The sequence below is a fragment of the Cherax quadricarinatus genome, chromosome 1, assembly GCF_038502225.1.
Source record: "Cherax quadricarinatus isolate ZL_2023a chromosome 1, ASM3850222v1, whole genome shotgun sequence".
In the NCBI taxonomy this organism is placed as follows: domain Eukaryota; kingdom Metazoa; phylum Arthropoda; class Malacostraca; order Decapoda; family Parastacidae; genus Cherax; species Cherax quadricarinatus.
In genome coordinates, this window is record NC_091292.1 from 3501489 (window position 1) to 3529105 (window position 27617).

The window sequence follows — 27617 nt, forward strand, 5'->3', positions numbered from 1 at the left end:
CCCAGAGGATTTGCCACCCAGGATAACCCAAAAAAGTCAGTGTCATCGAAGACTGTCTAACTTATTTCCATTGGGGTCCTTAATCTTGTCTCCCAGGATGCAACCCACACCAGTCGACTAACACCCAGGTGAACAGGAAAAAATGCCTGGAACTAGTGCTCATATTGGTGAATTTAAAGCCAGCAAAGGTTGGTTTGAGATATTTAAGAATCGTAGTGACATACACAGTGTGATAAGGCATGTTCTGGAAGAAAATACCAAACAGGACCTACAGTACTCAGGAGGAAAAGGCACTCCCAGGACACAGTGTCTCATGTCATTGCTGCATCTTCAATAAAGGTAAGTGTCATTTATTCTTCATTTAGTAGACTAGTACATGCACAATATATACTGTGCATGTACTACTCTACTATTGTGCATGTATCCTTCTCTTTGTGTGTAGGAAAATGTATATTTCATGTGGTAAAAAAATTTTTTTCATACTTTTGGGTGTCTTGCACGGATTAATTTGATTTCCATTATTTCTTATGGGGAAAATTCATTCGCATACCGATTATTTCGCATACCAATGAGCCCTCTTGCACGGATTAAAATCGGTATGCGGGGGTCCACTGTACAAGCATATACATGTGTAGTGTGACCAAAGTGTAAGTATAAGTAGCAAGACGTACCTGAAACCTTGCATGTTTGAGAGAAAAAATTGGACACCAGCAATCCTATCATCATGTAAAACAATTACAGGCTTTAGTTTCACTTGGCAGGATGGTAGTACCTCCCTGGGTGGTTACTGTCTACCAACCTACTACCTAAAAGTATTTTTTTATCAATGCCAAATATTTAATACTAAATTTTGATAATTTTTTTAACACGTCGGCTATCTCTTCACTCCTATATTGTCTTGCCAGAGGTGCACTTACACTAGTTATAGAACTGCAACACTAACACCCCTCCTTCATAGGGGTGTTAATATTGCAATTTTATAACTTTCAGATGAGGAAATATTTAGTTCCAGTATTATATTTTTGAAGTGCCAACCCTGTACAAGTTATTGAGAGCAGAAATTAGTGCTTTATTAATTTTTGAGGGGAGTGCCTTTATGCTGGTGAAACTCTTGATCCAAGGAATGAGTTACCCTCAAATAAAACCTGGTTACTTCTCATTTCCCAGGCACTAATATTCCTGTGGGCTTAGTGCTTCCAATGATTAGTATTGTATTATGACCTATACAGGTTTAGCACTTTATGATGACAGTACTGGATTAATGTTTATGGGAAGTGCTAAATCCATAATAGATTATTACATACATCTATGAACTGTGATTGGCACCTTTTAATATACTACCAATTACATGCACAGTATGTTAAACCCTTAAGTCATACTGCATTTCAGGATTATTAATTCAAGGTCATTCCAAGGAAACTGAGGACAGGTCCAATTCCTAAATTTTTTTTAAAATCTACAAAAGACACTTATCAATGTATTAGTACAGTAATATTTCCCTTCTGGAACCTTGAAATTTATTTTAATTGGGGAAGCACTAAACCTGTATGAGTCATGATTTCAGAGGAATGGGAGACAGTTGGGTATGATAAAAGTGCACAGGTCCATTACTTTCGATCAAGAGTGCCTCACCAGCATCAAGGCACCTGTCCTGATGGATGGTGCCCAGTAGGCTCACAAAGGAATGTTAAACAACAACAGAATCATGATGTCTTTAATACAAAGTTTAAAGTTACATTTAAATGTATACAGTACATCTAACTTGTTATACCAGAGAAAATATTGAAGCAGCTGTAATCCTAGGTTTCAAAATGAAAAGCAAAGGGTATGTAATATGTCTTCACCTATTGTGAAACTAAATGAGCCCCTACTTTCTCCAAATGAAACATTAAAATAAATGCCTACCCTAGTTGACTATTTCTATTTACCAGCACTATGACCCTTGTGGGTTTATTGCTTGGGTTTTATAATACGTAATACCTCTATTTACAGTATTTCATCTTAATATTTTCAATGACAATCCTTGTTATACATTACAAAAAAAATTTTTTTTTTTCCCTCGAGCACAAAAGGTATTATCTATGCACTAATTTTAATGTGCAAAAGTAACCTATATACAGTAGCTGAGCTTCATCTGTAACCATTTAATAATTTTAAATAAAACTAAACATACTACTTAATAATTATTACATATATATATACGCATTTTTTTCCAACTCGTCAGCGGTTTCCTACTGAGGCAGGATTTTTTTTTTTTTTTTTTTTTTTTTTTACTACTACTACTACTACTGTAGACAGTGCAATAAAAATGGTCCAGTGCTTATTCCAATATTTTGCAGCAATGTTAGTAATACACTGTACAAATAAACTAGAAAGCAAATGCAAACAAATAAGGTGAGAAAAGATTTCCCAATCAAGCTCATCCATGAAAGCAAAAATAGTGTTAGATACCATCATGGAAATAATCCATGAAGGCACCAGAAAAGGAAGAGATACCATTGTGGAAATAATCTGCGAAGGCACCAGAAAAGGAAGGAAGAGGTACCATTGTGGAAATCTACAAAGGCACCAGAAAAGGAAGAGGTACCATCGTGGAAATAATCCACAAAGGGACCAGAAAAGGAAGAGGTACCATTGTGGAAATAATCCACGAAGGGACCAGAAAAGGAAGAGGTACCATTGTGGAAATAATCCACAAAGGGTCCAGAAAAGGAAGAAGTACCAACGTGGAAATAATCCACGAAGGGACCAGAAAAGGAAGAGGTACTATCGTGGAAATAATCCACGAAAGGCACCAGAAAAGGAAGAGATACCATCATGGAAATAATCCATGAAGGCACCAAAAAAGGAAGAGATACCATAGTGTAAATAATCCACTAAGGAACCAGAAAAGGAAGAGATACCATTGTGGAAATAATCCATGAAGGGTCCAGAAAAGAAAGAGGTACCATTGTGGAAATAATCCACGAAGGGACCAGAAAAGGAAGAGGTACCACTGTGGAAATAATCCACGAAGGCAGGAGAAAAGGAAGAGATACAATTGTGGAAATAATCCATGAAGGGACCAGAAAAGGAAGAGATACCATCATGGAAATAATCCATGAAGGCACCAGAAAAGGAAGAGATACCATCATGGTAATAATCCATGAAGGTAACAGAAAAGGAAGAGATACCAGTGTAAATAATCCACTAAGGCACCAGAAAACAAAGAGATACCATTGTGAAAATAATCCACGAAGGGTCCAGAAAAGGAAGAGGTACCATCGTGGGAATAATCCACGAAGGGACCAGAAAAGGAAGAGGTACCATCGTGGAAATAATCCACGAAGGGACCAGAAAAGGAAGAGGTACCATCGTGGAAATAATCCATGAAGGAACCAGAAAAGGAAGAGATACCATCGTGGAAATAATCCATGAGGGCACCAGAAAAGGAAGAGATACCATCATGGTAATAATCCAAGAAGGCACCAGAAAAGGAAAAGATACCATAGTGTAAATAATCCACTAAGGCATCAGAAAAGGAAGAGATACCATTGTGGAAATAATCCACGAAGGCTCCAGAAAAGGAAGAGGTACCATCGTGGAAATAATCCACGAAGGCACCAGAAAAGGAAGAGGTACCATCGTGGAAATAATCCAAGAAGGCACCAAAAAAGGAAGAGGTACCATCGTGGAAATAATCCACAAAGGCACCAGAAAAGGAAGAGATACCATCATGGAAATAATCCATGAAGGGTCCAGAAAAGAAAGAGGTACCATCGTGGAAATAATCCACGAAGGGTCCAGAAAAGGAAGAGGTACCATTGTGGAAATAATCCACGAAGGGACCAGAAAACGAAGAGGTACCATTGTGGAAATAATCCACGAAGGGTCCAGAAAAGGAAGAGGTACCATTGTGGAAATAATCCACGAAGGGACCAGAAAACGAAGAGGTACCATTGTGGAAATAATCCACGAAGGGACCAGAAAAGGAAGAGGTACCATTGTGGAAATAATCCACGAAGGCGCCAGAAAAGGAAGAGGTACCATTGTGGAAATAATCCACGAAGGGACCAGAAAAGGAAGAGGTACCATTGTGGAAATAATCCACAAAGGGACCAGAAAAGGAAGAGATACAATTGTGGAAATAATCCACGAAGGGACCAGAAAAGGAAGAGGTACCATTGTGGAAATAATCCACAAAGGGACCAGAAAAGGAAGAGATACAATTGTGGAAATAATCCACAAAGGGTCCAGAAAAGGAAGCGGTACCATCATGGAAATAATCCACGAAGGGACCAGAAAAGGAAGAGGTACCATCGTGGAAATAATCCACGAAGGGACCAGAAAAGGAAGAGGTACCATCGTGGAAATAATCCACTAAGGCACCAGAAAAGGAAGAGGTACCACCGTGGAAATAATCCACGAAGGCACCAGAAAAGGAAGAGATACCATTGTGGAAATAATCCACGAAGGGTCCAGAAAAGGAAGAGGTACCATCGTGGAAATAATCCACGAAGGGACCAGAAAAATAAGAGGTACCATCGTGGAAATAATCCACGAAAGGCACCAGAAAAGGAAGAGATACCATCATGGAAATAATCCATGAAGGCACCAAAAAGGGAAGAGATACCATAGTGTAAATAATCCACTAAGGCACCAGAAAAGGAAGAGATACCATTGTGAAAATAATCCATGAAGGGTCCAGAAAAGAAAGAGGTACCATCGTGGAAATAATCCACGAAGAGACCAGAAAAGGAAGAGGTACCACCATGGAAATAATCCACGAAGGCACCAGAAAAGGAAGAGATACAATTGTGGAAATAATCCATGAAGGCACCAGAAAAGGAAGAGATACCATCATGGTAATAATCCATGAAGGTACCAGAAAAGGAAGAGATACCATAGTGTAAATAATCCACTAAGGCACCAGAAAAGGAAGAGATACCATTGTGAAAATAATCCACAAAGGGTCCAGAAAAGGAAGAGGTACCATCGTGGGAATAATCCACGAAGGGACCAGAAAAGGAAGAGGTACCATCGTGGAAATAATCCACGAAGGGACCAGAAAAGGAAGAGGTACCATCGTGGAAATAATCCATGAAGGCACCAGAAAAGGAAGAGATACCATCGTGGAAATAATCCATGAGGGCACCAGAAAAGGAAGAGATACCATCATGGTAATAATCCATGAAGGTACCACAAAAGGAAAAAATACCATAGTGTAAATAATCCACTAAGGCACCAGAAAAGGAAGAGATACCATTGTGGAAATAATCCACGAAGGCTCCAGAAAAGGAAGAGGTACCATCGTGGAAATAATCCACGAAAGCGCCAGAAAAGGAAGAGGTACCATCGTGGAAATAATCCATGAAGGCACCAGAAAAGGAAGAGGTACCATCGTGGAAATAATCCACAAAGGCACCAAAAAAGGAAGAGGTACCATCGTGGAAGTAATCCACAAAGGCACCAGAAAAGGAAGAGATACAATTGTGGAAATAATCCATGAAGGTACCAGAAAAGGAAGAGATACCATAGTGTAAATAATCCACTAAGGCACCAGAAAAGGAAGAGATACCATTGTGGAAATAATCCATGAAGGGTCCAGAAAAGAAAGAGGTACCACCGTGGAAATAATCCACGAAGGCACCAGAAAAGGAAGAGATACAATTGTGGAAATAATCCACGAAGGCACCAGAAAAGGAAGAGGTACCATCTTGGAAATAATCCACGAAGGGACCAGAAAAGGAAGAGGTACCACCGTGGAAATAATCCACGAAGGCACCAGAAAAGGAAGAGATACAATTGTGGAAATAATCCACGAAGGCACCAGAAAAGGAAGAGGTACCATCTTGGAAATAATCCACGAAGGGACCAGAAAAGGAAGAGGTACCATCGTGGAAATAATCCACTAAGGCACCAGAAAAGGAAGAGGTACCACCATAGAAATAATCCACGAAGGCACCAGAAAAGGAAGAGATACCATTGTGGAAATAATCCACGAAGGGTCCAGAAAAGGAAGAGGTACCATCATGGAAATAATCCACGAAGGGACCAGAAAAGGAAGAGGTACCATCGTGGAAATAATCCACGAAAGGCACCAGAAAAGGAAGAGATACCATCATGGAAATAATCCATGAAGGCACCAGAAAAGGAAGAGATACCATAGTGTAAATAATCCACTAAGGCACCAGAAAAGGAAGAGATACCATTGTGGAAATAATCCATGAAGGGTCCAGAAAAGAAAGAGGTACCATCGTGGAAATAATCCACGAAGGGACCAGAAAAGGAAGAGGTACCACCGTGGAAATAATCCACGAAGGCACCAGAAAAGGAAGAGATACAATTGTGGAAATAATCCACGAAGGGACCAGAAAAGGAAGAGATACCATCATGGTAATAATCCATGAAGGTACCAGAAAAGGAAGAGATACCATAGTGTAAATAATCCACTAAGGCACCAGAAAAGGAAGAGATACCATTGTGAAAATAATCCACGAAGGGTCCAGAAAAGGAAGAGGTACCATCGTGGGAATAATCCACGAAGGCACCAGAAAAGGAAGAGATATCATGGTAATAATCCATGAAGGTACCAGAAGGGAGGAGGAACAGATACCATCATGGTAATAATCTATGAAGGTACCAGAAAAGGGATATCATAATAATCCATGAAGGCACCAGAAGAGCAACAGATACCATCATGGATATAATCCATGAAGGCACCAGGAGAGGAAGATACCATCACTAATCCATGAGGTACCAGAAAAGGAAGATACCATCATGGTAATAATCCATAAATGTACCAAAAAAGGAAGACACATCATCATGGTAATAATCCATGAGGGCACCAGAAGAGGAAGAGATACCATCATGGAAATAATTGACGAGGGCACCTGGAGTATACCATAAGAGGGTTCTGGGGGTCAATGCCCCCACAGCCCAGTCTGTGACCAGGCCTCATGGTGGATCAGAGCCTGATCAACCAGGCTGTTACTGTTGGCTGCACTCAACCCAGCGTACAAAGCACAGCCTGGCTGGTCATGTACTGACCAAGTGCCTACTTGAAGACATCCAGGGGCCTACTGGTAATTCCCCTTATGTATGCTTGGAGGCAGTTGAAGTCTTGGGCCCCTGACACTTATTGTGTCGTCTCTTATCATGCATCATCTGCCGAGTCTTTTGCTTTCAGAGGGAGTGATTTTCATGTGCAAGTTTGGTACTAATCCTTCTAGGATTTTCCAAGTGTATATAATCATGCATCTCTCCCGCCTATGTTCTTGGGAGTACAGGTTTAATAACTTTAAGTGTTCCCAGTAATTGAGGTGTTTTATTGCAGTTGTGTGTGCCATGAAGGTTCTCTGTACATTTTCTAGGTCAGCAATTTCACCTGCCTTGAAAGGTGCTGTTAGTGTGCAGCAATACTCCACCTGAATAGTGTCATAGGTTTGGCATCCCTAGTTTTGAAGGTTATCATTATCCATCCTGTCATTTTTCTAGCAGATGCAATTGATACAATGTTATGGTCTTTGAAAGTGAGATCCTCTGACATGATCACTCCCAGGAAGAGATACCATCATGGAATTAATCCATAAGGGCACCAGAAGAGAAGAGGATCAGATACAAACATGGAAATAATCCATGAATGTAACAAGAGAAGAGGACCAGATACCACCAGAGTAGCCATGCTGATAGCTAAAAATTAAAGAACATGAGAAGAGATCAAGAATGAAGACAAAAATGCTTTTCTTGTCATATCATAAAATTACACCAACCAAAGAGCATTATTAATGATAAAACTAATAAAAACAATTATCCATATAATGCAAACAATTTCGATGAATTAGACATGTGCAACATCTGGGTATCTTTACTTTTAGATGTTTCACCATCCAGTGTCTTATCAATCTAATACATGGACATAATTTAAAGTCTGTAGAAATATGTGCAGATGTCTGTGGAAGATGAGGTAATCAGTCCCTCAGCCTAGAAGCAGGTGATGAGCACCAGTCTTGAAGAATCTGAAGCACAAGCAGGAAGAATGGAGCTTATATACAGGAGTCAGATGAGAAGCAGCAGACAGGCATCATCACTGGCAGGTGGGATTCCCCACAACCTTCTTACCTACTCTTAGCTCAACTCTTGGGTATGATCTGCTTTCACTAGGAAATCCTGCCTACCAGTGACAATGCTTTTGTCTGCTGCTTCTCATCTGACTCCAGTATAAACCCTGTGCTCCAAATTCTTAAAAGATTACGGTGCTCATCATTTGCTGAGGGACTGATTACCTCATCTTACAGGGTCATCTGTACTTATTTCTACAGACTTCTGATTATGCCCATGATTTGTATTGATGAATTATTATTATTATAATCAAAAAGAAGCACTAAGCCACAAGTGTATTGATGAAGCCACTGGATGTTGAAACATCTACAAGATACCCAGGTGTTGCACGTGTCTTACTTCATCATCTTGTCACTATTGCCTACCATTAATGTACAAGCAATCTTGCATACTGGTAAGGTAAAACAGTGCACCTGAGTAAATTACCTTTTTTAATTCACTTGAATATTGATGAATTTAAAATTCAATGAGGTAGATTCCTACAAGTGGTTGGAAAATGTGCTTATGCTGGATGAGGATGGAATGGGTGCTTTTTCCCACTAAGTGTTGATGGTTGCTGAATAATGATCTTTAGATGCATATTTGGATGCTGCAGAAGCCAAGACCAGTCTTCTACTGATACAATAATTAAAAAGGTTTATTTAATAGCAATTTTTATATTTATAAGAACTTTCAACAACACTTCTCCTTAAATTAAAGTGAATCTGATTTACACAATTTACAATTACAATAATGGATTTCTCATGTTAATATTTGCAAGCTTTTTATTTCAAAATCTGCAACCCGCCTTTGCAGTAAATGGTTCACTTTTAGGGGACATGATCAAATCCCCCTCATCTTGCTAATTAAATGAGTGCTGCTTATCTGAAAAGAATAAATGCATATGTATTCTGGTATTTTATAAGCTGCAGGATGCTCTGACAGTGATCTTTCCAGTCTAAGGAAACATTTTATTAATACAATCAATATTCATTATGAGTTGCTATAAATGAAATCAATGAAGGAAATTTCAAGGTCATGTAATATTTTTTCAAAAGTTTAAGGAAATTTTACTTTTCCTAGCATAATTCAAGGATACACAACTACAATACCTTGATCATCAAAATAATCTATGAAGGCACTACAGAAGATGATCTGACACCATCATGGAAATAATCCATGACAGCACTAGAAGAGGATCAGATACCATCATGGAAATAATCCATGAAGGCACCAGAAGAGAAGAAATCAGGAACCAACATGGAAATAAACCCTGAGGGCACAAAAAGAGAAGAGGATCAGATACCATCTTGGAAATAATCAATGAAGGGACCAGAAAAAGAGGATCAGATACCATCATGGAAATAATCAATGAAGGCACCAGAAAAAGAGGATCAGATACCATCATGGAAATAATCCATGAAGGCACCAGAAAAAGAGGATCAGATACCATCATGGAAATAATCAATGAAGGCACCAGAAAAAGAGGATCAGGTACCAACATGGAAATAATCCATGAAGGCACCAGAAAAAGAGGATCAGATACCATCATGGAAATAATCCATGAAGGCAGCAGATGATGATCAGATACCATCATGGAAATAATCCATGAAGGCATTAGAAAAAGAGGATCAGATACCATCATGGAAATAATCCATGAAGGCAGCAGATGATGATCAGATACCATCATGGAAATAATCCATGAAGGCATTAGAAAAAGAGGATCAGATACCATCATGGAAATAATCCATGAAGGCACCAGAGAAAGAGAATTAGATACCAACATGGAAATCCATGAAGGCACCAAAGAAAGAGGATCAGATACCAACATGGAAATAATTCATGAAGGCACCACAAGATTATCAGATACCATCATGGAAATAATCCATGAAGGCACTAGAAAAAGAGAATCAGGTACCATCATGGAAATAATCCATGAAGGCACTAGAAAAAGAGAATCAGGTACCATCATGGAAATAATCCATGAAGGCACCAGAAGAGCAGCAGCAACCACCACAGAAATAATCCATGAAAGAGCCATTATTATTATAAGGTAATGCTACTTTTCTTTGTCATTAATTAGTGAAAGGTCACCTTCACTGCAGTCCCTTATGAAGGATGAGTTTTCAGTCACTGATCAACAATTGGATAGTATTATCTTTATATGTGGAAATAATATAGCATTAATATGCTGTAAAAGCATCCAAACAGTACAACTATAATTTGCTCTGGTTAACAAATTTAGTTAAATGTGAAATTAATGTTTTAAATATTAATATATAGGCCAAGCATAACACTATGCTGTTTTCTTCATAGAAATAAGTAACTGAACTGAACATTAATGAAATAGTTGTATGTTCCACTATTACTGCTCCACTATTGTATATATACTGGTAAATTACATCACTTATGCAACCTTGACTCCCAGTCGCTTGACAACAGAAGTAAGCCTTTCCTTGTTTCTAAAAAGTTGTCGAAAGAGTGACAACTGTTGTTGAAGAATCTGGTTTTCTTGTCTCAGGTTGTTCCTCTCTTGTAACAACTGTCCAACTGTTTCTGGGATCATGACAAGTGGTGCACTTTTTAGTAAATGCTGAGGAAGTTGTAAAATTAACATGGGTGCCGAAGATTTAAGCATTTCCAAGTTGCTGGGATCTTCACCAATTTGTTCAGGGATCATGCACACAATTCTGGCTTTCTTGTTAACTGGTAATCCCTCTCCAGTTACTGGTTGGCTACTTCCAGGAGTGCTACTTTCAGTTCTTCCACACACTGAGCTTGTTTGTTGGGGACATGGACGCTTGCGAGAAGTTCCTCCTATTTGAGACATGGAGGAAGATGGTACAGACGTTTCATTTCTTAATATGACAGGTTCAGCTTTCACATTGTCTGTCAGTTTATTCTTTGCATTCTGTTGATTTTGCGAAGAAGTGTTTGCTTCTGTTGGCTTTGTAGTCCTAGTTCCTGTCAGAGCTGAGGGTAATTCTGGAGACACAGGGACTGCTGCAGCCAAGGTGGATGTTCGGCCCAAGTCAAAGCAAACTGAACCAGCAGCTCTATCTGAGCCACTGCCTGGGACACGGACTAAAGATCGTACCAGGTCACCTGTGTCATGCGGAGCAACCATTTTTTGAAGATGACAGGTAGCTACAGCACAAATCCAGCCAAGTTGCGTTTCTTGCAAATACACACTGACCAGTTTTGAATTGATTGCTATTTAATTGGAAAGTACAATACGTACGACAGTTTTTGGTAACCAGATTATGACCGCAAACTGAACTATAGTCAGCTAAGTTTGGCTACCTTACATTAGCACTTTAATTAAAAATAATTTTTTTCAGAACACTTTAAATGCTAGATATCTAAGCAAATTTCATAAGTGATTTTTGTTATCAGAATGACAAGACTTTTTTTTTGGGGGGGGGGGGTACTTTTTAGTGTTTCTTCACTTCACAATGATGATTGTCAGACTAGGCAAATTAAATACTAATCCATTTAGCCTATACTTCTGTAGTGAATAACTTTCCGGAAGTCTCTGATGCTGTGCTGTACCTGAAAAAGGAAAAAAATGTTAGAGAGCATAATAACATGCTTGGACAATAATTCATCAATACTATAACCTACAATGCCATAAAATGCAGCATTTACTGTTATAGTAACAAAAATTAGTCTAATACAAAATACGAGCATTTTACAGATATTAATAAATAATGGACACAAAGGTAAAAAGGCTTTTAAAAGGGGAATCAGTTAGGTACTGCCTGATCAGTCAGGTTGTGATACAACCTCTTCCCCATATAGAACAGAATACAGTGGACCCCCACTTAACGATCACCTCCAAATGCGACCAATTATTTAAGTGTATTTATGTAAGTGCGTTTGTACGTGTATGGTTGGGGGTCTGAAATGGACTAACGTACTTCACAATATTCCTTATGGGAAAAAATTCGGTCAGTACTGGCACATGAACATACTTCTGGAATGAAAAAATATCGTTAACCGGGGGTCCACTGTATTTTGCAAGCATTAGTGTCTATGCCTGTCAGAACTAAGCACTGACTAATATTTAATATTGGCTGTTACAGTTAGGTTAATACAGCAACCTACATTTATGCACACTTTGGTTACTCAATAAGTAAATACAGTGGACCCCCGGATAACGATCAGCTCCCAACTCAACCAATTATGTAAGTTTATTTTTGTAAGTGCTTTTGTAGGTGTATTTTTAGGGGTCTGAAATGGACTAATCTAATTCACAATATTTCTTATGGGAACAAATCGGTCTATAACGGCACCCAAACAGACTTCTGGATTGAAATAATATCGTTATGCGGGGGTCCTCTGTACATGGACAGCTAACATCTACAAGTTGGGCCTTGCCTTGTAATAACTATGAGAGACTGATAAAGAATACAATGTTTATTTGACATCAGTAAGGCCCCCATAGAAAAAAGTTAAACAAAAATAGAAGCATATGGAACTGGAGAAAAAACTTTTCCTGAATGACTAGCAAGAAACAAGAGTTTGCATATATGGGGTGAAACCAGAGTGGGGACACGCCAGAAGTGGCATTCCATAAGGATCAGTTTTGGAAAATGCTGAGGTTGAACATATTTTAAGTTAATACACATACTGAAATGAAATGGCATCAGTAAGAGAAAAATGAAAGTTTATATACTAGAAGTAGTAGTTATGGTAAGATATAAGCAACTGCTGGGAAAGATAGACTAGAAAGAATATAGATAACCAAGAGGTATGGGGTAAACAAAAATGCAGTGATAGTGTGCCGCTTAAGTTTGTGGTTATCGGAGGGTGGGTGCAGGAGGAAAAAATAGGAAGTAGAATGATGAGGTAAAAAACAGTGGTAAGAGGAAAAGTTAGCATACAAAAAGTTTTCACAAAGAAGTGATATGAGGGTGGGGCATATGGAGAGTAAAAAGAGAGGTTGAGTGGTGAGAAGTGTAAAAGGAGGGCAAATGAGAGTGGGGGAGGTTTTATCAACAAATTTTGTTGAGAATAAGAAAGTTTTGGAGAGAGATTAATAGGTTGAGAAAACCAAGGAATTAAATGGATTTAACAGACTTAACCTGTAAATAGCTGTCAATAAAGCTAGGGATCCTTAACCTTGTCTTGCTTGAACGGCGGCAGCGGCAGCAACGGTATCCTACCAGCTCTTCTTTCTCAAAAACACATCGCTCATCAAAAACTTGTGATGGCCTAAGTGAAAGTTCAACTACATGAACCCACGTAGACCACAACATGACCCAAGAATACTAAGAATGTAACCCAAATCTTGACAAAATTAGAAGATCTAAGGAAGACAGCCCTGCTAACCCAAACACTGCCTCCGCTGCCAGACAACCACTTAACCCAAGCTCCGAGAAAACAAGCCTTCTCCTCCATTGCTACACAGTATCTACTTTAGTGATACTATGAAAGGATATCGCAGAAGAAACAACACCAGTAATAATAGAATAACAGCAAGGACCCTAGAACTCAACTTGTCTACCCAGCAGGACGCCGGTGTATCATCAACCCCCCTCACCACCGCCACCCAGGGAACAACAACAACAACAAACATGGCTGACTCCCCCTCCAACTCCACTCCCTTCAAAGGATTCACCCATGATAACTCAGGTATGATTATTCCTGACAATATCAAGGACTAATCGTTGCTCTAGAAAATGAAATCAAAGATATCAAAGCAACACTCGAGCGACGAGAATCCAAGATAACCAACCTCGAGAACAAGATCCAAAACCTTGAAGAGAAAATTACATCAGGAAGTGTTGACACAGAAAATACTCTAAAAGCAGCTATAGCCAGTCACACTGAGCAAATAACAACAATAAATATGAAGGTTGAAGCAGCAATCAAGGACTGGAATTAGAACATGCACACTCGACTAAATGAATACCTTGATTTCCAAGACGACAAAGCTGAACAAGATAAGTTGTCTGATGCAGTTATAATAAACAGTCCACACATTCCTAGTGACATAACACAAGCACAGTGCAAAGAAACTGCTATCAGGATAATACAGAACCACGTACAAGTCATCGTGCAAAACAATGAAATCAAAGAAACACGTTTGCTAGGAAAACCAGGAAGTAAACAAAGTATAATGATCCGACTTCATTCATATGATGAAAGAAAGGACCTAATTAAATCAGCAATTACAATGAAAAATGGAGTGTACATAAATGAGTGTCTAACAAAAAAACGTCAAAACTTTCTGTTCAGGCTGAGAAAACTTAAACAGGAAAACAAAATACATCAGTGTTTCATGCGAGATGGGAAAATACTAGTAAGGAAAACATCAACAGGACAACAATATACCATCTCAAACGAACATGATTTCTCTACCTTCCTTAGAAAAGCTGACATTTCTGTAACAGATTAGATAAGTGCCCTTAATACATATATACGTGTGGTGCATATAGTGTACCTTACTATTATATTGTGCATTATTATTTTTATTATTTTTCATCACTAGCTAATGCCAACTACCTCCAATACTCTATACTTCTTTCTTACTGCTATTAATTGCTCATAATTTTAAATTGAAGGGGGTAGGAGAGTTTCAGTGGGGGGAAATAAATGGGATTAAATCTGGAGTATCTGAGAGAGTTAGAGCAAAGGAAGGGGTAGCAGTAATGTTAAATGATCAGTTATGGAAGAAGAAAAGAGAATATGAATGTGTAAATTCAAGAATTATGTGGATTAAAGTAAAGGTTGGATGCGAGAAGTGGGTCATAATAAGCGTGTATGCACCTGGAGAAGAGAGGAATGCAGAGGAGAGAGAGAGATTTTGGGAGATGTTAAGTGAATGTATAGGAGCCTTTGAACCAAGTGAGAGAGTAATTGTGGTAGGGGACCTGAATGCTAGAGTAGGAGAAACTTTTAGAGAGGGTGTGGTAAGTAAGTTTGGGGTGCCAGGTGTAAATGATAATGGGAGCCCTTTGATTGAACTTTGTATAGAAAGGGGTTTAGTTATAGGTAATACATATTTTAAGAAAAAGAGGATAAATAAGTATACAAGATATGATGTAGGGCGAAATGACAGTAGTTTGTTGGATTATGTATTGGTAGATAAAAGACTGCTGAGTAGACTTCAGGATGTACATGTTTATAGAGGGGCCACAGATATATCAGATCACTTTCTAGTTGTAGCTACACTGAGAGTAAAAGGTAGATGGGATACAAGGAGAATAGAAGCATCAGGGAAGAGAGAGGTGAAGGTTTATAAACTAAAAGAGGAGGCAGTTAGGGTAAGATATAAACAGCTATTGGAGGATAGATGGGCAAATGAGAGCATAGGCAATGGGGTCGAAGAGGTATGGGGTAGGATTAAAAATGTAGTGTTAGAGTGTTCAGCAGAAGTTTGTGGTTACAGGAAAGTGGGTGCAGGAGGGAAGAGGAGCGATTGGTGGAATGATGATGTAAAGAGAGTAGTAAGGGAGAAAAAGTTAGCATATGAGAAGTTTTTACAAAGTAGAAGTGATGCAAGGAGGGAAGAGTATATGGAGAAAAAGAGAGAGGTTAAGAGAGTGGTGAAGCAATGTAAAAAGAGAGCAAATGAGAGAGTGGGTGAGATGTTATCAACAAATTTTGTTGAAAATAAGAAAAAGTTTTGGAGTGAGATTAACAAGTTAAGAAAGCCTAGAGAACAAATGGATTTGTCAGTTAAAAATAGGAGAGGAGAGTTATTAAATGGAGAGTTAGAGGTATTGGGAAGATGGAGGGAATATTTTGAGGAATTGTTAAATGTTGATGAAGATAGGGAAGCTGTGATTTCGTGTATAGGGCAAGGAGGAATAACATCTTGTAGGAGTGAGGAAGAGCCAGTTGTGAGTGTGGGGGAAGTTCGTGAGGCAGTAGGTAAAATGAAAGGGGGTAAGGAAGCAGGGATTGATGGGATAAAGATAGAAATGTTAAAAGCAGGTGGGGATATAGTTTTGGAGTGGTTGGTGCAATTATTTAATAAATGTATGGAAGAGGGTAATGTACCTAGGGACTGGCAGAGAGCATGTATAGTTCCTTTGTATAAAGGCAAAGGGGATAAAAGAGAGTGCAAAAATTATAGGGGGATAAGTCTGTTGAGTGTACCTGGTAAAGTGTATGGTAGAGTTATAATTGAAAGAATTAAGAGTAAGACGGAGAATAGGATAGCAGATGAACAAGGAGGCTTTAGGAAAGGTAGGGGGTGTGTGGACCAGGTGTTTACAGTGAAACATATAAGTGAACAGTATTTAGATAAGGCTAAAGAGGTCTTTGTGGCATTTATGGATTTGGAAAAGGCGTATGACAGGGTGGATAGGGGGGCAATGTGGCAGATGTTGCAAGTGTATGGTGTAGGAGGTAGGTTACTGAAAGCAGTGAAGAGTTTTTACGAGGATAGTGAGGCTCAAGTTAGAGTATGTAGGAAAGAGGGAAATTTTTTCCCAGTAAAAGTAGGCCTTAGACAAGGATGTGTGATGTCACCGTGTTGTTTAATATATTTATAGATGGGGTTGTAAGAGAAGTAAATGCGAGGGTCTTGGCAAGAGGCGTGGAGTTAAAAGATAAAGAATCACACACAAAGTGGGAGTTGTCACAGCTGCTCTTTGCTGATGACACTGTGCTCTTGGGAGATTCTGAAGAGAAGTTGCAGAGATTGGTGGATGAATTTGGTAGGGTGTGCAAAAGAAGAAAATTAAAGGTGAATACAGGAAAGAGTAAGGTTATGAGGATAACAAAAAGATTAGGTGATGAAAGATTGAATATCAGATTGGAGGGAGAGAGTATGGAGGAGGTGAACGTATTCAGATATTTGGGAGTGGACGTGTCAGCGGATGGGTCTATGAAAGATGAGGTGAATCATAGAATTGATGAGGGAAAAAGAGTGAGTGGTGCACTTAGGAGTCTGTGGAGACAAAGAACTTTGTCCTTGGAGGCAAAGAGGGGAATGTATGAGAGTATAGTTTTACCAACGCTCTTATATGGGTGTGAAGCGTGGGTGATGAATGTTGCAGCGAGGAGAAGGCTGGAGGCAGTGGAGATGTCATGTCTGAGGGCAATGTGTGGTGTGAATATAATGCAGAGAATTCGTAGTTTGGAAGTTAGGAGGAGGTGCGGGATTACCAAAACTGTTGTCCAGAGAGCTGAGGAAGGGTTGTTGAGGTGGTTCGGACATGTAGAGAGAATGGAGCGAAACAGAATGACTTCAAGAGTGTATCAGTCTGTAGTGGAAGGAAGGCGGGGTAGGGGTCGGCCTAGGAAAGGTTGGAGGGAGGGGGTAAAGGAGGTTTTGTGTGCGAGGGGCTTGGACTTCCAGGAGGCATGCATGAGCGTGTTTGATAGGAGTGAATGGAGACAAATGGTTTTTAATACTTGACGTGCTGTTGGAGTGTGAGCAAAGTAACATTTATGAAGGGGTTCAGGGAAACCGGCAGGCCGGACTTGAGTCCTGGAGATGGGAAGTACAGTGCCTGCACTCTGAAGGAGGGGTGTTAATGTTGCAGTTTAAAAACTGTAGTGTAAAGCACCCTTCTGGCAAGACAGTGATGGAGTGAATGATGGTGAAAGTTTTTCTTTTTCGGGCCACCCTGCCTTGGTGGGAATCGGCCAGTGTGATAATAAAAAAATAATTTTAAATTACAAGTCAAATCTTATTCCAAATTAATAATATTCATTATTCTTACCTGTCCATTTAATTTTGTTTATCACTACTTGTTTTTTAGTCACTTTTCATTGTGTATGCAATTAGTGTATACTCCAATTACTTTTTTGCAAGTACCAAAACTATCTTCTGCTAGCTAGTACCAACTACCTCATTTTTTTTTACTTTTTATTGTGCAATAAACTGCTCAATTTATTTAATATTACAAATCAGATCTTACTCCTAAACCAATATTATTTCATAGTGACCATCTGTCCATTTAACTTTGTTTACCATTACTTAATTTTAGTCCCTTATATATTTTCTCCTTTATTTTAGCTTTATATAACTACCCTAGTTTATATATTCACAATTGTTAAAATAATCAAGGTGCTATTCTCAGGTGCTAAAGTAGAATAAGTTCACAATTTTGCCATTATATTCCAAAGCTCATTTATTTGATTACCACTTTATTGTTCACCACAACTTATATTAGTCCCTTTTATATTATAATTTTATACTATAATTCTAACTTTAAAGAATTACCTTTATAGTACTACCTACTATCATATTCCCAAGCTCCATTATTTGATCATCACTTTATTTGTATTAGTCCCTTTTATATTGTCTCCTTTATTTTAGCTAAAAAAAAAAAAAAAAAAACTACCTTAGCTCATTATTTTACATTTGTTAAATAATTCAGGTGCTATTTTTTAGCTTAAGACTATTTACTTTGTTTTATACTTAATTCTAACTATAGATTCACTACAAATCTTATGATTACAAGCATTGATCCTGATACCAACCTCTTATTTAATGACTTAAATGAATCAAACAGTTACTGTAATTACTACACTGCAGAACAATCAAAGGCACTTCTCAGTGCCAACAACAACATAACTATCTTTAACTACAATATCAGATCTTTAAGCAAGCATTACGATGACCTCATAGCATTACTAAATTCCTTACATGCCAATATGTCCATCATTACACTAACTGAAACCTGGCTAAAGCCTGATAGTACAGATGTCTATGCCATTCCTGGTTACACAGCCATACACAACTGTAGGCCAGACCAACAAGGGGGTGGCACAGCCATATACTACTCAGACCAACTAGAATGTATCACTAATACTTGCACAAGGGATGAACATGGGGAATATATAATAGCCAAATTCAAATCCAAATACCTACAAAAACCTCTCACATTGATAAACATCTACAGAGTTCCACAGTCAAACATTAGCCAATTTAGTCAAAACCTAGGAAATATGATAACTGATGCACGCATGAACAAAGATCACTTACTACTCTCAGGTGACTTCAATATAAATCTCCTGTAAGACCAGGACCCACACATTACTGAATTCACAAACACAATGAGTAACTATGTTGCTACCAACAGTAACAAAACCTACAAGAGTTACAGAGACTAGTGTTTCCCTACTTGACCACATCTGGACCAACACCATATCCCCTTTAAAATCAGGCATAATTACAGATAATACCACAGACCACTACCCTACTTTCCTCATAACAACTCTTGGTAAACTACCCCAAGACACTACTAAAGTCACCTTCAGACTTCACAATGAGGCAGCCATTAATAACTTCACAACAGCAGTAGCAAACATTGACTGGCACACTGAGCTAGAAATCTATACAGATATTGACGAATGTATTAATCATTTTCTAAAAAAGACCCAATACCTCTTAACAAGTACTGCCCTAAAAAAAACTAAACAGATGACAGCTAAGAGACTGAACAGTCCCTAGCTAACACCCAGCATTCTCAAATCCATAAATACAAAACACCAATATGAAAAACAGTACAGAATGGGTCACATAACCAGAGACCAAACAAAACGTTACTCGTCAATCCTAACCAGCCTGATAAGAAGGGCAAAAAAATTGTATTATGAGAACAGATTATCCAACTTACGAGGTGATATAAAAAAGACCTGGAAAACCCTATCAGAAATTCTGGGAACAAAAAAGATATCACGAAATAGCAAAATAAAATTAGCAAAATCAGATGAACCCCAACTCCCACCAACAGAAACAGCAAACAGACTCAATGATTTCTTCTCCACTATAGGACAAAACCTTGCCAATAAAATCCCAAGCTCAGATACCCCACCAAATGACTACCTCACCGGCAACTACCCGAACACACTGTTCCTAGCTCCAACTAACCCATACGAAGTCTCCCTTATTATCAACGCACTAAAAAACAAGGCAGGAGATTTAAATACCTTACCACCCTTTATATACAAAAAAGTGTCAAGTGCTATCACCAATCATTGCAACACTCTTTAACAAAACCATTGAATCCTCCACCTTCCCTACAGTACTCAAAATAGCAAGGGTCACCCCGATCCACAAAGGAGGAGACCAAACAGAGTTGAATAACTATAGGCCAATATCCAACTTACACCCTCTCTCAAAAATCTTCGAAAAATTAATTCATAAACGAATCTACTCCTACCTTATCTCCCAAAACATACTCAACCCCTGCCAATTTGGATTCAGGCCTAATAAAAATACTAATGATGCTATTATACACATGCTAGAACATATATACACTGCAATAGAGAAAAAAGAAGTCCCACTGGGGATCTTCATTGACTTACATAAAGCTTTTGATACAGTTGACCATGACTTGCTCCACGTAAAATTGTCACACTATGGTATAAGAGGGCACTCCCTCAACTACCTCAAGTCATACCTCAGCAACAGAAGCCAATATGTGTACGCAAATGGGGCAAACTCTTCCGCACAACCAATTACAGTTGGTGTCCCACAGGGAAGTGTCCTTGGCCCTCTTCTCTTTGTCCTATACATAAATGACCTACCAAATGCTTCGCAATTACTCAAACCCACACTATTTGCAGATGACACTACATACGTCTTCTCTCACCCGAGCCCAGTCACGCTAGCCAATACTGTAAATACCGAATTACAGAAAATATCTACCTGGATGAGGACTAACAAACTTACACTAAACATTGACAAAACCTACTTCATTCAGTTTGGTAACAGAGCTACAGATGTCCCTCTTAACATAATGATAAACGGATCACCTATCGCAAAGCTAACAGAGGGAAAATTCTTAGGAATCCACCTTGATAATAGACTCAAATTTCATACACATATACAACAAATTTCTAAGAAAATTTCCAAAACTGTAGGCATACTATCGAAGATACGGTACTATGCTCCACAGTCAGCCCTCCTGGCCCTTTATCACTCTCTTATTTACCCCTATCTCACCTATGGAATTTGTGCATGGGGCTCAACAACAATTAACCATCTCAGACCACTAATTACCCAACAAAAGGCTGCAGTTAGAATGATAACAAATTCTCACTACAGGCAGCACACTCCACCAATATTCAATACACTAAATCTACTCACCATACAAAACATCCATACTTATTACTGCACCTATTACATACATAGAACACTTAACTCTGATATTAACCCTCCCCTCAAACATCTCCTTGCCAACCTCAACAGAACACATGACCATAACACAAGGCACAGATCACTCTTTGATGTTCCTCGTGTCCATCTCACACTATGCAAAAACTCAATGCACATAAAATGCCCTAAAATCTGGAATTCATTACCTGTAAATATAAAAGAAACACTACCTGTTTATAAATTCAAGTCTCTTCTCAAAGATCACTTACTCACCCAAAACCAAATAAATACTGAATAACTGAACCTTATAAATTGTATATCTTAAATGTTTCTCACAATTATATCACATAAATGTTAAACCTAAAACCCAATCTAACTTTATTATTTTTTAAATACACTACCTAACAGAATACTCCATACGACTGAATGTACAACAATGCATGCAACCATATGACCTGTCTTTGTAATACTCACTTGTGCTTTATAGTAATCTGTTTACATTAATGTTTTATCACTGATTTCATCATTGCTTAGTTAATCTTAAGTTAATTTTAAGCCAGCCCGTAATGCTATGCATAGTATAAGTGGCTTTGGCATGCTGCTCTTATCTGTATTTTTTTGTACCTCTGTATGTGTGCTCAAATTGTTAATAAATAAATAAATAAATAAATAAATAAAAACCCCGTGTAAAAAAAAAAAAAAAAAAAAAAAAAAAAAAAAAAAAAAAAAAAAAAAAAAAAAAAAAACAGAAGAGGGGGAGTTATTGGATGGAGAGTTGGAGGTACTGGGAAGATGGAGGGAGTATCTTGAGGACCTGTTAAATGTTAAGAATGGGAAGCAGTAATTTTAAGCATTGGCAACAGGGGCATAATATCTTTTCGGAGTGAGGAAGAGTCAGTTACAAGTGTGGGGAAGTTGCATGAAGCAGTGGGTAAAATGAAAGGAGCTAAAGCAGCTGGGATAGATGGGATCGAGACAGAAATGTTGAAAGCAGGTAGGGGCCAGGAGCTGTGACTCCACTCCTTTAACCACATGGGTGAGTACCAGCATCAAGGAACCTCCCTACTTACCTGGAGTTTACCTGGAGAGAGTTCCGGGGGTCAACGCCCCCGCGGCCCGGTCTGTGACCAGGCCTCCTGGTGAATCAGAGCCTGATCAACCAGGCTGTTACTGTTGGCTGCATGCAAACCAACGTACAAGCCACAGCCCGGCTGGTCAGGAACCGACTTTAGGTGCTTGTCCAGTGCCAGCTTGAAGACTGCCAGGGGTCTGTTGGTAATCCCCCTTATGTATGCTGGGAGGCAGTTGAAGTCTCGGGCCCTTGACACTTATTGTATGGTCTCTTAATATTGTATAAAAGTTTACCTAAATACACATACTTATTGATGTTGTGATACCCTACTTGGAATCTACCTGGGGTGTGAGTTTATTTAGGCACAGGTACACACAAGTACAATTATTATACATCGTGTAAATTCCCCAGAAAAGTGGGATAATGTATGATAATTGTACTTGTGCATCTGTACCTAAATAAACTTACTATAATGCTGAACAAAAATAATCACTGAAAAGAAGAAATGGTGTTACATTATCATTATAATCATGGGGGAGCACTAAACCCGTAGGATTATAAGCGCCTGTGGGGGGGATGAAAGGTATTCAGGCTCAATTCTGGGAATTGGAGCACAGATCCAATTCCCTAGATCAAGAGCCCCTCACCAGCATCAAGGAACCTCCCTTGAGGGGAAATGGTGTTACAAAGATGTGAAAGTCTTGAGAAATACTGGAGCCAGTACAACGTCAGTGTCATAAATACACTGAGGCAGACAGGAAGGGAAACTCCCACTTTTACCACACTTTAGGCACAAACGTTTTGTCCTTCGTTGGTCTCATGATCATGAGCTTATCAACTACACTATATATGGCTTGATGAAGCTGCAGTTACAGAATTTATTTCTTTGTGTAGTATACAAAATGCAGTTTACACGTTGTAAAATACTGTCAAGCACAAAGTCAGTAGCATGCATGTGCATAAGATATTCAGGTACAGGTACACAAAATTAGTTACATAAATTGTCATATATAGCATACGTGTAGGTTACCTAGGATGACCCCAAAAATTAAAGTGCCTTATTTCAATTGGGGTAAACGTAATGAGGACAACCATGAGTGTCACCAACGATCACAGGAAGATCAGTGAGCTACAGGAAGCTGAGGAACAGTTCTTGTAAACCAACTCTGACACAGATGAAGAGTATAATTTTAGTACCAGAGTTCATATATACCTCCTGGCTCTCCTTTCCCCCAGTAATATTGACCCATTTCTGTTTAGGTATATTTCTGGTCATAATTCTGACTGTTGATAAAGTCAGCTTTGCAGTTTTTAGTCATTTCTTAACAGCAAATCTCATATTTAACTCTGGTTGGGTAGCAAATCTCATATTTAACTCTGGTTGGGTTTGGTAGTTAGGTTAGACTCGTCTAACAATCTACAAAAAAAAAAAATAACTAACGTAGTTGATCAATACAACAGTAATAAAAGCTATAAAATACAGAACAGAAAACGGGGACATCCTTTGTTTTTAGTCTACGTTGCAATTTATTTTATTACCTCTAGTTGTTAATACAACTGGTTAATTTTGTTGCTAGACAACGACATAACAATAATATAAACACAGGAATCTGCTTAAACATCTATGCGAAAAAATCCACTATTGATAAAGTTGGAATTCCAACTGTTCCATATAACGAGTTAAGATCACCGATTCAATATTCAATTATGAAAGTTGGGGAAACCCTAAAACATAATGATACAGCGCATTTACAATAACTAATTACAGTGAAGCACTGCAGTATGCCTACTGGCTTAACCTATGCAGGTCAAATTCACACCCAACCAATTATCTATATCTAAAACTGTTCAAGTTCTCTCCTGGGTGACACTACCTTAGCAGTTTGTTCCACTTATCTACAACTATATTACCAAACTAGTTCTAAACCTAAATTTATCCAAAATAAATTCATTACTGCGAGTCCTGTCTTGGTTATACTTCCATCACCTTATCATATTTAGTTATCTACTTGAACATTTCATTTATATCTTCCTAATTTAGATTCTACGCCTTAACAGGATACACAATCAGTGCCTCCCAAGAATGACTGAGACAACCAGATTCAATCCATGGGAGAAAACAGGTCCAGTTCCTGGGATCAAGTGAGCAGCCCCTGAGACCCACCATCATGGTGGCTCTGGACGCCATCATTACACAACCATGGTACACACTCTCACCTCTGTGGTCACACTAGGTATACTATGATGCACATAACATCCAGGAAGTCAGAGTAAGGCAGTCACCAACACAGTTATATCCTCCAACAAGAGAGAAGTCTGTACTAACACTTACTGATGGCGCTGCACCTCTCCCTCACTCACTATTTCCAATTACTATTTTATTATTTTATCTCACTTTCACACTCCCAATCTCCTTAAAAATTTCCACACAGATACTACAAGGTGTCATTGATGTATACAGTTAAAATCGTTACTGTTGCTAAATGCATTTTACAATAAAAATTAAAAATAAATTTGAAAAACTGGAAGTCTACAAGTATGTGAGCCACAAAACGTTTTGCGCCAAGGTTCAGTATCTATATTTTAATATATTCTTTATTTTACCAGAGATCCCCTGAGAAACAAATTTACACTTGAAAACTGTATTAAATCCATTCACATACCTACAAAAAAAATATCTATGTAAAATGATAAAGGTTACTCAGTCATATAAAGTTTGTAGCCATATAACGCAATATAATTTCCACATACTTGTGTAATATACACAAAAATAATTTCTCATCATGTTTACAAGTACTAAATACGAAGAAATACGTATAAGTGCACACACTTGTATGTGTGGACGCTGGGTGCACACGTACTTGTATGTGTGGACGCTGGGTGCACACGTACTTGTATGTGTGGACGCTGGGTGCACACGTACTTGTATGTGTGGACGCTGGGTGCACACGTACCTGTATGTGTGGACGCTGGGTGCACACGTACCTGTATGTGTGGACGCTGGGTGCACACGTACCTGTATGTGTGGACGCTGGGTGCACACGTACCTGTATGTGTGGACGCTGGGTGCACACGTACCTGTATGTGTGGACGCTGGGTGCACACGTACCTGTATGTGTGGACGCTGGGTGCACACGTACCTGTATGTGTGGACGCTGGGTGCACACGTACCTGTATGTGTGGACGCTGGGTGCACACGTACCTGTATGTGTGGACGCTGGGTGCACACGTACCTGTATGTGTGGACGCTGGGTGCACACGTACCTGTATGTGTGGACGCTGGGTGCACACGTACCTGTATGTGTGGACGCTGGGTGCACACGTGCCTGTATGTGTGGACGCTGGGTGCACACGTACCTGTATGTGTGGACGCTGGGTGCACACGTGCCTGTATGTGTGGACGCTGGGTGCACACGTACCTGTATATGTGGATGCACACGTTCCTACGTGCGTGGACGCTGGATGCACACGTTCCTACGTGCGTGGACGCTGGATGCACACGTTCCTACGTGTGTGGACGCTGGATGCACACGTTCCTACGTGTGTGGACGCTGGATGCACTCGCTACGTAAAATACGTATCTCAACGTTAAGAGACGTATAACAACACAGTGTATACAATTTACTAGCTTTATGAGACTTATTTACTGATATATGTACAGTTTGTCCTACTTTTATAAAGGTCTCACTGATGTACGTACAATCTACTGTACCTTTATCAAGGTCTTACTAATGTATGTACAGTCTGTTGCACCCTTATTAAGGTCTTAGTCACTTAAGTGATATATGTACAGTCTATTGTACCTTTATCAAGGTCTTAGTAACTAATGTATGTTGTATCTTACTAATGTATGCTGTATCTTACTGATGTATATACAGTTTTTTGTAACATAATGGAGGTATTATTAAAAGATGTTTATTTTATAAGGTTTGGGGTTTGAAAGGTGGTAGTATGGTGGAGTAACACAAGTGTTCTGCTCTGAGTTTACTGGTGGAAACGTCTTGCCGTCTGCCACACATACACTACAATTTTTATTTCCTTGCAAGTTTACATTGAGATTCTGTAATTACAATAATGAGTTGCAGTGCAAAGAGCCACTCTCATGCCATGGCATCAGTAAACTCTAAATTAGATTCATTTATAATTAATAGAAGTATATTGTACAACTTAAACACTACTAAAGTCACCTTCAGAATTCACAATGAGGCAGCCATTAATAACTTCACAACAGCAGTAACAAACATTGACTGGCACACTGAGCTAGAAATCTATACAGATACTGACGAATGTATTAATAATTTTCTAAAAAAAGACCCAATACCTTTATAACAAGCACTGCCCTAAAAAAACTAAACAGATGACAGCTAAGAGACTGAACAGTCCCTGGCTAACACCCAGCATTCTCAAATCCATAAATACAAAACACCGATATGAAAAACAGTACAGAATGGGTCACATAACCAGACACCAAACAAAACGTTATTCGTCAATCCTAACCAGCCTGATAAGAAGGGCAAAAAAATTGTATTATGAGAACAGATTATCCAACTTACGAGGTGATATAAAAAAGACCTGGAAGACCCTATCAGAAATTCTGGGAACAAAAAAGATATCACGACATAGCGAAATAAAATTAGCAAAATCAGATGAACCCCAACTCCCACCAACAGAAACAGCAAACAGACTCAATGATTTCTTCTCCACTATAGGTCAAAACCTTGCCAATAATATCCCAAGCTCAGATACCCCACCAAATGACTACCTCACTGGCAACTACCCGAACACACTGTTCCTAGCTCCGACTAACCCATACGAAGTCTCCCTTATTATCAACGCACTGAAAAACAAGGCAGGAGATTTAAATACCTTACCACCCTTTATATACAAAAAAGCGTCACAAGTACTATCACCAATCATTGCAACACTCTTTAACAAATCCATTGAATCCTCCACCTTCCCTACAGTTCTCAAAATAGCAAGGGTCACCCCGATCCATAAAGGAGGAGACCAAACAGAGTTGAATAACTATAGGCTAATATCCAATTTACACCCTCTCTCAAAAATCTTCGAAAAATTAATTCATAAACGAATCCACTCCTACCTCATCTCCCATAACATTCTCAACCCCTGCCAATTTGGATTCAGGCCTAATAAAAATACTAATGATGCTATTATACACATGCTAGAACATATATACACTGCAATAGAGAAAAAAGAAGTCCCACTGGGGATCTTCATTGACTTACGTAAAGCTTTTGATACAGTTGACCATGACTTGCTCCACGTAAAATTGTCACACTATGGTATTAGAGGGCACTCCCTCAACTACCTCAAGTCTTACCTCAGCAACAGAAGCCAATTACAGTTGGTGTCCCACAGGGAAGTGTCCTTGGCCCC

General features: G+C 38.9%; 1 protein-coding gene across 7 annotated transcripts in view; it reads right to left on the bottom strand.

Moving 5' to 3' along the window:
• Window positions 1-1700: 1700 nt before the first annotated feature.
• The window catches only part of LOC128686364 (uncharacterized), a 43082-nt gene continuing 17165 nt past the window's right edge, over window positions 1701-27617 (bottom strand). The window contains exons 1-2 of one of the 7 annotated variants that reach the window (XM_070084481.1): window positions 25640-25784; window positions 1701-11631 (exon numbers count right to left, since the gene is read on the bottom strand). In XM_070084481.1, coding sequence (XP_069940582.1) covers window positions 4254-6146 — 1893 coding nt within the window. In that variant the 5' untranslated portion in view covers window positions 6147-11631; window positions 25640-25784 and the 3' untranslated portion in view covers window positions 1701-4253. Of the gene's footprint in view, window positions 11632-23250; window positions 23275-24437; window positions 24757-25639; window positions 25785-27617 lie in introns of those variants that run through there. The other 6 variants (XM_070084538.1, XM_070084434.1, XM_070084381.1 and 3 more) reach the window with 6 other exon arrangements.